At 51.8% G+C, this 10,496-nt stretch overlaps 1 protein-coding gene across 1 annotated transcript in view; it reads right to left on the reverse strand.

Moving 5' to 3' along the window:
* Positions 1-1,052: 1,052 nt before the first annotated feature.
* The window catches only part of KIF22 (kinesin family member 22), a 15,518-nt gene continuing 6,074 nt past the window's right edge, over positions 1,053-10,496 (reverse strand). Inside the window, 14 exon segments of the mRNA XM_014445702.1 lie at positions 1,053-1,189; positions 1,273-1,332; positions 1,433-1,645; positions 2,407-2,474; positions 2,866-3,034; positions 3,860-4,028; positions 5,822-5,939; positions 5,942-5,977; positions 6,099-6,249; positions 6,387-6,617; positions 6,696-6,905; positions 7,130-7,284; positions 7,375-7,502; positions 9,492-9,687. Coding sequence (XP_014301188.1) covers positions 1,142-1,189; positions 1,273-1,332; positions 1,433-1,645; positions 2,407-2,474; positions 2,866-3,034; positions 3,860-4,028; positions 5,822-5,939; positions 5,942-5,977; positions 6,099-6,249; positions 6,387-6,617; positions 6,696-6,905; positions 7,130-7,284; positions 7,375-7,502; positions 9,492-9,687 — 1,952 coding nt within the window. The 3' untranslated portion in view covers positions 1,053-1,141.

The raw sequence follows: 10,496 nt of genomic DNA on the forward strand, positions 1-10,496 counted from the left end.
TCACTTGTAGATAGATTGTATTTGTTGGCACTCTGTTTAATAGTTTTCATCGTTACTTTTTCAGTCTTATTCCTCTTATTAGAGAAGCCTTATCAGCTTATTATATAATACTGGTTGGGTGGTGAGGCCCTCCTTTAGCGATTTATTGTAGGAGAAGCGGTTTATCTGACCTTGAATTCTAAATGATAGCTTTGCTGGATAGAGTCATCTCGGTTGTAGGTTCTTGCTATTCATCACTTTGTATATTTCTTGCCATTCCCTTCGGGGTTGTTACCTGGAAGATGAATCAGCTGACACTCGGACATGGCGGAGGGAGGGAGGGAGGTGGCTCGTGCTCACCCTGGGCGGGAGGAGGAGGAGGAGGCGGCAGTGGGGGAGGGGGAACCCTGGGAGGTGGTGCGCGGGCCGGCGGGAGGGGGAAAGGAGGAGGAGGGTGGGGGAGCGGAGCACACTGCGCGCGGGGAGGGCGGGCGGGGGGCGCGAGGACACACAAGAGGCTGGAGCGGGCGCGAGCTCGAGCGCGCGCGGGGCCAGCGGGAGGGGGAGGGAGGAGAGGGACTCTGGCGGGGAGGAGGGACTGCAGGAGCCGCCCAGCAGCCGGAGTCGTCCCCAGCGCGAGACCCCTGAGACGGCCGCTGATTGGCTGGTGACGGCGCAGGTGGTGGGCGCGCGGGAGACGGTGGCTTCTCTCCCCCCACTTAAAAGATTTTACCCCCCCTCCGCCGGCTGCGGCCGTTATTTCGCGCGCACGCGCACAAAACCGCTGTCGAGGAGCGGGCGGAAAGGGGAGCGCGCGCCAGGGGCACGGATAGGGCGGAGCTCAACTCAAAGCGCGCGCCCGCCTAACGGTTGTTGTCCTCAGGCTTTGGCTTCAGCTTTTTGTTTCCAACGGGCCACCGTCCCTTCCCGCTCCAGTAGTTTACTCACAAACCTGTGCTGCTGCATGTTTTCCCAAAGATGGCGCCCCAGAAAGTTACAGCGGAGCTTGTGGCCGTCCCAAGGGCAACTATACCCCGGCCCCACCCCCATAGCCTCAAGAACCAGGCTGAAGCAACGGAGTTAAAATTGTATTTATACAAGAAACGGTTATACAACGACTGGAAAGAAAAAAAAAAGGCAAAGTGACGAGAGGAGCTGGCAGTCAGGAGGGGCTGCCGTACTGGCCCGCGGCGAGACCCAAGATGTTCGCCTGCAACAGGAGGGAAGGGGAACAGCGTCAGAGCCGGGGCAGGGCACGGGCCGGGAGAGGCGCGGGCCAAGCCTCGGGCTCACCTTCAGGAAAGACTCCAGCTGCTTTCCTGACATGACCTTCACACGTTCCAAGTCCTCCACCTGCAGGACAACAGCCATGGGCAAGCGGCCTAGGGGGTACCAGGCTCTTTCCCCCTCAGTCACCCAACTCCATCCAGTGCTGCCCTCCCTGGGCCGTTACCTGGCTGAAGGGGCCATGGAGCTCCCTCCAGCCCACGATGAGCTGGGCCTTCTTCTGGCCAATGCGCTGCAGGCTGCGCAGGTCCCGGGCTGAGCCCTCGTTCAGCATGTCTAGTATTTTTTGGCGCCCACGGGCCAGTAGCTCTGGGCTGATCTGTAGCTCCCAGCAGTCCTCAGCCTTTTCCTTGGACTCGGGGGCATCCAGGCCCTCCAACTGTGAGGCAGGGAGAGGTGAATGACAAAAACAGCAGTTTGCTGCTCAGCCCACTGCAGGCTTCGGACGCCTCTGCCAAGGCTAGCAACCTAACAGCAACTGCCTGCCCCGCCCGCTCCAGCCTCTTTCCCTCCTGTCAATTGTCTGACCAAAAACTTTTCCCTCTGGTCACTCATCTTACTCTCATTTTATCCAACTTGTGAAAGAATGGTTAATGGAATTGCTGTGAAGGTCAAATGAGTTATCGAACATAAAGCACATAGTAAGCTCTTAAATCTGGCCCATTTCTCAAAAAGAATCAGCTCTTTTTCACCCCTAGGAAAGCACATAGGAGAAGGTACTCAATAAGTGGCACCTCCCCCAACCATCTCAGTTTTTAGGTAGTTCTTACACTGTTGTTTCATTTCTCCAGTGTTGAGGTCGTTTCCCTACATGGGCTCGTAAGTTTGTCGAGGGCAGGACCAAGGCTACATACATACCACACTGGTTAAGTAGTTACTGAGTGTGAGAGCTTTCAGGAAGAAAGGTAAGTAACAAATAATAGAAAACCACTCTGCTAAGTACAGTATAACACTACACTTCATCCTAAATGCCCTGTGAGTTACTTCTGTATTTAGACCACAAGCAACTTGGAAGAGTTGTAAATAGCTGATAAATATTCTGACAGGTCATGTGATCCCATGGTCATTGCTCTCCCACTACAGGTTACTAACCCTTACTTCTAGGCTCTAAGTATAGCCTAAGCCTCCAGCTACTCTGACCTTTCTCTTTCGGCCTTTCTTCTTCAGGATATGGATGTTAGCATTTGGGGATTCTGCTTGCTCCTGAACTGAAAGAAAAGAACTGGAGTCATTACAGAAGCTACTTTTCACCCTCCCTGATAGCCACTTGGTTCTCCCATTTCTGATTCCCCAGTTCCCCTCCACCCCAAGTTAACCTCTTCTTTTGTTGTGTTTCCACATGACCTTTCTTATACCAGTATTTGAAAGTAATCTCAGTTGGTCTTGTATGATAATCCATCATGCATTTGTCAGTCTACCCCATTGTACTAAATGCCTGAGAGCAGAGAATCAGATCTATTTCAGATCCTCCTCACCCATCCCAGGGGCTGGCATATGGTGGGAAGACATGAGTGACATAAGGACTACTGCTCCTAACCCTCCTCCCTCCTGAGATCTGTTATCTGTGCCCTTCTGGCTGGCCCCCAGAGCCAAACTTACTCAACTGTAGGGGAATCACCACAGCCTTTTTGAGGGGCTTAGCCACTGTGACTGTGCGGCGGGCAAGAGGTCGGAGCATTGTGGGAGAGCAGTTCTCTTTCTCTTTTGGGTCCACAGTTTCCTGGGCCCGCACCTTGGCTTCCAGTTCTTTTTGCTTCAACTTAAGCCTCTGTTGGGAAAGGATAAGGGAGAGATGTGACCCAGAACCAATTTTAGGGCAACTTGAAGGAGAGTGGATTAGGAAAGTAAGTATGCAGGGCTCCAAGGCCCTAGACCAGCGGTCACCAACCAGTGGTCTGCGGACCACTGGTGGTCCGTCAGGTCTGAAAGGTTGGCGACCGCTGTCCTAGAGGGCAGGGTAAAGGCCAATGGAAGCTACCAGGAGACAATTGGAGCCGAATATAATTAAGGGCTTTCTAATGATTAGGGCTGCTCAGAGATGGAACAAGCCTCTTTTTGAAATACTAAAAAGACTATTCAAGCAGAGTGCTAACTTAATTTGATAATTAGGTTTTCCAAAATGGCAACATCTTACATTTGTTCCTTTTATTTTTTAAAAAATATATCTTGATTGATTTGAGAGAGGAAGGGAAAGGGAGAAAAACATTAATGACGAGAGAGAATCATTGATTGGCTGCCTCCTGCATGCCCCCTACTGGGGATCGAAACTGCAACTGGGGCATGTGTCCTTGACGGGACTTGAACCTGGGACCCTTCAGTCCGCAGGCAGAAGCTCTATTCACTGAGCCAAACCAGTTAGGGCCATTTGATCCTTTAACTTGTAATCCCTTCCCTCCCCATCTGATCTCAATTATTTTTCAAAGTTAAGCCATGTTAAGGACATTCAAACAGAAGCTGAAAAACTGAAGGACTCCAGTGGTGGGTGAAAACTGGATGCTGGTCTAGCCTTTCAGTGAGTGTCCTTCCTTATCTGAAGATCCTGATTGCTTCTCAAGGGAAACAGGGACCCCAGCCCCCACCTTTTAACACTTACTTCAATCTCCAAATCCTTCTCCTCCACTGTCTTCATGAGCACCATTCGCTCTCGCTTTGGGGTGCTCAGCAGAGGGGTCCCCTGGGTTCCCCGGGAGCCCAGCAGACGGTCCAAGCTCAGGAGGCGCTCTAGCATGGCTGGGTCCATGCTACTTAGCTTCTGTAGGGAGCTGAGCAGACAAAGAGGTTACTCCCCACCTACTTCTCTCATCACCCTCTCCAGCAGCAGGATTCTCCTCATTGTGCCTTAACCTGGTGTTCTATTTGGTTCCAGAACTCTGGTGTTAACTTGTTGGTTAACTGAGCAAATCATCCAAACTCTCTGGGTGCAGTATGGAGATTGATCACTATCTCTCAGGGATACCAGATCAGATGAGAAAAAGCTTTTTTTAAAAAAAATAGTTTTATTGATTTCAGAGAGGGGAAGGGAGAGAGATAGAAACATCAATGATGAAAAAAAAAGAAAAAGGAAATATCAATGATGAGAAAGAATCATTGATTGCCTGCTTCCTGCACGCCCCATCCTGGGGAACCAAGTCCACAACTTGGGTATGTGCCTTGACCAGGAATTGAACTATGACCTCCTGGCTCATAGGTCAGTTTTCAACCACTGAGCCACACCAGCTGGGCGAGAACAAGCTTTTAATGAACACAGGAATTCGGAGCCTACGTGCCTATCCATGTGGAGGAGCAGTCAGGGAAGCTTCAGAGGACGTCATCTCCAACAGGGCTTTGAAAGCCACTGAAGACCTCACATGTCAAGGCTTTCCCCTGAGGGCAGTAGGAAAGGCCTATTCAAGTACAGTCCTGAGCATAATAATGCCTAACATCTGTCCCTTCTGTCTGAATTTTTCCCCTCACATCTGACCTCAATTATCATTCAAAGTGAATTTGATGCCACCTCTCTCACGATGCCCAACTTGATTGTGCATATTCTTTCCTACACTGAACTAGCTCCTCAAAGACAGGGATTGCCCTGTTCTGTGTGTACAATTACCTAGGAAGAACAGGATCAGAAGATATGGATGAACGCTAGAAGTCATTCCTTCCTTCTTAGCTCTTACAGCACAAGCAACTTCTCCATCCTTACTATACTCTGTACTACCTATCTTGCATCACATACTGATATTCCCGTCTTATTTCCCCTACTAAAACGTGATCCCTCTGAGGTCAGGGTCTGACTAGGTCTGATGTATCCCATCTTTGAGCTCACCCTCAGAATTCGATTCTGGGCCAAAGAGTTGCATGTGGCTCGATAGCCGCAGTTTGCCGACCACTGGGCTAGGGGAAGCACATTTTTATGTATGTCATCCTTCCTCAGCTACAATAGCCCCCTGGGGGCACTAATCCTTGGTCTCCTTACTTCGCCTCTGTTCAGTACACAGTTTAGAGGGGGCTCGGTAGAAACAGCAATATTAAAACTGCAACTGACTCCTTGGAGTTAGGAGGGCAGGTGGCGAGACATAGAAAGCAAGACCCACTAAACAGAGGTGACCTGAGGGTTAGTGCATACTGGCCCACAAGGGTATCAGAACTGGGGGGTGGGCACACCCACAGAAGAGACTCAGTTTAGAGAGGCTTTGTTTGGATTGAGGGGAGAAGCAGGGGAATGCTATGACACAACCGGCTCCTCGGAGAGTCATGAAGAGACTGAGAGGTCTCAGCCAGACATAGCTCTTCATCTCTGTCTCCTTTGCTTTGCTCTAATCCTCTGGACCTGAAAGACCTGAGCCAGAAGCAAAAGTACTTGTCCTTGAAACAGCTGCCCCAAAATACGATGTTTTTGTGGAAAGGGAGGGGACTAGGTGCTCAAGTAGGAAGCCTCTGGAGGACCCCAGGCAGCAGCACCAAGGAACAGGTTCACAGATCAAGGATCTGATGGGCTCAACTCACTGCTGCTCTGCACCCAACCCAGACACAACAGGAAAGGAAATATGCCCAAGGTCTCTCCCCATCTGCTCACCTGAATTTCTGAGAAGCAGAGGCTGGAGGCGCAAGGGGCTCAGGATTCCCAATCTCTTCTGGATTCCCAATCTCTTCTTCCTCAGGGCCTCGGGCTCTCTTTGCTCTGGAGGGCCTCCCAGTTCTTTCTGAGACAGTTTAACAGGAAAAATGGGGTGTGTGTGTGTGTGTGGGGGGGGGGGGGTATGTCAGCCTTTGTGCTACCGCTTGGGGGATTTAGCAAACCCCCAATTGTCCAGACCGGCCTTTCCACTCCTGCCAACCCCTGTCCTTACCATGAAGCTGTAGGCTCTCATTGGTAAAAGGTCGGTTGATCACCTCCTTGGACCTGGCAGCAAAATTGAGTGCAGAGACTGTGTCTAGGTAGAAGCATCTCTCGGGGGCAATGTTGGCAATGAGGATGCTGTGGGCTGAGCCACCCAGAGAGTCCTGAGGGATGGGGATCGGGCAGGATGGACTGGTCAGAAGGCCCCATGTTTCCATTCCTTGACTGCTGTTTCCCAAAACCCCCAGGAGGCCCAAGACCCTCTTCTCCAGCCCCTTTGCCCTGATATGGGTGGCCTGACCTGCAACAGGCGGGTGAGCTTGCTGTCCCGGTAAGGCACACGTGGGAGGCCCTGGTTCAGCGCATCCACCACCTTGCCCAATACAAAGAGCGAGGAGTTGATGGCTCCACTCTCCTTCAGCCTCAGGCCTTTGTTGCCTGTACGCCGGTTATCCTCTGAGCCAGCCAAATCAATCAGATAGAGTTTCCCCTCCCGCTGACGAAACGGGGCCAAGCGTTCCCGCTGGTCCACCTGGGGGAAGAACAAGGGCCCCAGGGTTAGCTCAGGCCGAAGGGGCTTCCCAGGTCCTCACCCATCAGTGGGCCTCACCTTAACCAGGAGCACAGCATGACTGCGGGAGGAGCGCTGGTTGAGCCGAGTGGGTCCTACAGTCCGATTTCGACTGGCTGGTAGGAAGTGCTGCTCAAAATCAGCAAAGCTAGTGATGGGCTTCTGCGTGAGGCCTGGAATCAGTATGTTTCCTCGACAGTCTTCTCGGATCACCAGGTCTCCGGATGCAGGGTTCAAGAGGTCTAATACCTATCGGGGCAGTGAAAGATAGGGCCCATTTTCTAGAAACACACTGCTTACTTTCTGGGGATCAGTTTCCTTTTCTCTGCAGGATTCTCAAAGTTGTACCATCTGTTACCCCAACCTCTCTCTCTCCAGGTTTTAAGTCCTTGATACAGCAGAACTTATGTTCTAGAACTAAGTCTTACTTTGACCCTTTGTCTCTCTCCTCCCCAACCAGAGCAGGGCCTCACCTTTTCCTGGTAGATCTCTAAGTAGGACATAGTGACAGAGAGGGCCCATGGCCGGCCCTCAGCGCCCTCCTCCCTTGTGAGCTGTAGGAGGTCCATGAGAGCCCGGGGAATCACTCCAGGTTGCTCTGGGCTGCCCAGCATTGTGTGCGTCTTCCCTGGGAAAAGAATGGAGAGAGCTGTGAGATTTTCCTCCCCACTCCGAAGCCCTTTCTAACCCATAGCTGTTCCTTATCTGGCTCCCTCACCTGCCCCTGTGGGCCCATAGGCAAGCACACTGGCATTCTGCCCTTCCAGCAAATGCCTTAGGATGGGCTGCACTGATCCTGCATAGATGTCCTGCTGAGAACTCCCCTCTCCATAGAAGGCATCAAACCTGCAGGCAGGAAGAAAGGAGGGAATTAATGGACCGTTACAATTTCACCCAGACCTAGAGGGTAATACTGGCCGCAGATTTAAAACAGTCCATCCCTTTCTTACAAAAAGACCCTCGAAAGCACCAACTGAACACCTGTTCCATCCCATTCCTAACTGATGTTAGGAATACAGAGATGAATCTGATGCCTCTGTTCTTGGGAGTTCTGTAGTCTGGTGAGATGGACACACACACACACACACACACACACACACACACAAGCCAGATAGTAAATATAGACTTTGTGGGCCATATGGTTCCTTTCACAAGTACTCTATCCTGTCATTGGAAAACAGCTTTAGACAATCCTATATAATAAAAGCCTAATATGCAAATCGACCGAATGCCAGGCCAGCCAAGGCAGGTGCCAGCGGGCAGAGAGGCGACCAGCAGGGGTGGCGGGCCGACCAGGGGGTGGGTCCGGCCCAACTCCTGATCAGCCCCCAACAGGAGGAGGAGCTGAAGTGGGGAGCACGGCAGGCAGCAGCTCAGCTGAAGTTGCAGCGGTGACAGCGGTAGCGGTGCGTACACCACAGCCTCCCAAGCCCCAAGTCCTGGCGGGAGGCAGCAGCAGGGAGCCCTGGCAGGCCTAGCCACCGCACCTCAACCGCCGTGGCCACGCCTGGGAACTCCCAGCCATGGTCACGCCGCACGGTCCCCAAGAAGAGCTGCTGCCACTGGCTGGCCCCAGGTCCCAGTGGTTTGGGGACTGGGAGGAAGGGGAGGATGAGGTGGTGATGCCCAAGGCCAGCACCGCAGGCAGGGGAGTCCGGCCGGGGGCTGGGCATGGGGGCCAGGCAAGTGGTGCCCCAGGAACTGGGCTTGAACCCCACCCGCCGCTGCCCATTGCCATGGAAACTGCATCCACAAGTAGGACAGGCGGGCACCGCAGCCCCGTAAATAGCGCGTTGGGACCCAGGTCCCCAGACTGCCCCCTTCCTGCAGCGCAACTCTGCACCTTCCTCGCACTCCTCACCTTCAGCACCTATCTCCCCCCAGGCCCCCCACACACTCCATGCCTGTGCCCTAATTTCGTGTGCCGGTCCTCTAGTCTGTGTGTGTGTGTGTGCATATACATATATATAAAACATATATAAAAGGTTAATATGCTAAGTGTCCGACTGTTCGACCAGTAGCTCTGATGCACACTGACCACCAGGGGGCAAACACTCAACACACAGGCATGGAAACATGGAACAGACTGATGAATCTCAGAGGGAAGGGGGGAGGGAGGGTGGGAAGAGATTAACCAAAGATCTTATATGCACACTAGATCTTATATCCATACTAGGGTCCCTCGGCCTGGCCTGCGCTCTCTTACAATCCGGGACCCCTCGGGGGATATCGGACTGCCAATTTTGACCTGATCCCTGCAGGCCAGGCTGAGGTACCCCACCGGTGCACGAATCCATGCACCGGGCCTCTAGTATGTAAATAAATGAGCATGGCTATGTCCCGATTAAGTTTTATTATAAAGACTCCTGGTCAAACTCCTACAGGCTGTAATTTGTCACCCTCTGGCCTAGGATGACAGGGCAAGGAGTCTGAACTTTAAATCTCTGACACTACCCAGCTACAGCCTGGGTTAGTTGTCGGGTTTATGTTCCCCCAACCATTCCCACACCTCCCCCAGATCCTACTTGGGGATCTCCTGCTTACCTTTGTTGCTCAGTCCCTACTTTGTGCCTGTTTCCCCCACAAAACTGTGAACAGTAATGTATGTCTGATTCAGCTCCCAGTCTTTCCCCACAGTATAGTATCCTTCAGAGCACCCATCACAATGGGCACCTGTGAACATTTCCTGAATGAACAAATGAAGATGTGGGGAACAAAGCAGTGCTAAGGAAGGAGCAAGAATACTGAGGAAGCAGCTCTGAGAAACTATGTGGGTAAGTGAGAACGTGAGCAGACCTAGCAGAGGGATGGGAAAAAAGAATGCCTGAACCTTACTGGTATTTGAGAGTCTCCTGGTGGTTCCTCCAGTTGGCAATCTCTAGAGAATAGCTGTCCAGGCCCCGTACACAGGGGGTATCATTTGCTCCAGATGTGCCATCTACAAATGGCCTCAGTCGCACAGCCACCCTTACTCGAGCTGGAGGCGGGCGCCGGACAGCTCCCACCTTGCTTAGCCGACAGCGACCAGCTCCTGGAGGAGAGAAGATAAGTTTTAGCATGAAGTAGGGTGTTGCACAGAGGAAGTAGGGACCAGCTTTGCTGAGAGGTATGGGTAGGAGTGTTAGAGGAGGAGGTATCTGGTATAGCTGAGCTCTGAAGGATGAATTGGAGCTTGCCAAGCATTCCAGGTAGAAGGAATGGCATGTGCAAAAAGCATAGAGGTTTGAAAGCTTGAGACCTCTTGGAGAACTGGTGAGGCAAGATGTGTGTGTTCTGTTAGTGAGGGTGAGCAGCGAAGGGCAGAATGGAAGAAAAATAGAAAAATCAAATACATGGTTTCAGGCAGAGTATGGTGGGGGGGATTAGAGGTGAGAAATTATATATAGGCCAGGGACTATTGTGTACTTAGCCAACATTAACATTTATTAAGCACTGACTACATGCCAGGCACATTGGTGTTCCTGAAAGATAGGGTCTGTTAGTCCCATTTTATCAATGAAGAAGCTCATAGAGGTGTAGCAGCTCTTGTGAGCACCGTGGTATTTTATACCGGGGGCCATGTGACCATAACTTTATATCATAGCCTATACTATAGTACCGTCTTTTTTGCTCTTCAACAGAGGAAGAAGCAGAGCCTAAAAGCAAAACAAACCCCAGTATCTTAGAAGACTAGAGACCTCCATAACCAAGGGCAGGGAAGAAGGCCTGGAGGCTCGAGCCCTGGGATACTATTGGAAGGGCCAGTGGCCACAGCTCATTTTGAAGAAGCTCTTTTCCACCCTGGCCATGCTGTGGTGGCCCCAGCTTGCCTCAGTTCTTCATCTCTTCAAGTAGGTCCAG

The sequence above is a fragment of the Myotis lucifugus genome, unplaced genomic scaffold (genome assembly GCF_000147115.1).
Source record: "Myotis lucifugus unplaced genomic scaffold, Myoluc2.0 scaffold_480, whole genome shotgun sequence".
Classification (NCBI taxonomy): Eukaryota; Metazoa; Chordata; class Mammalia; order Chiroptera; family Vespertilionidae; genus Myotis; species Myotis lucifugus.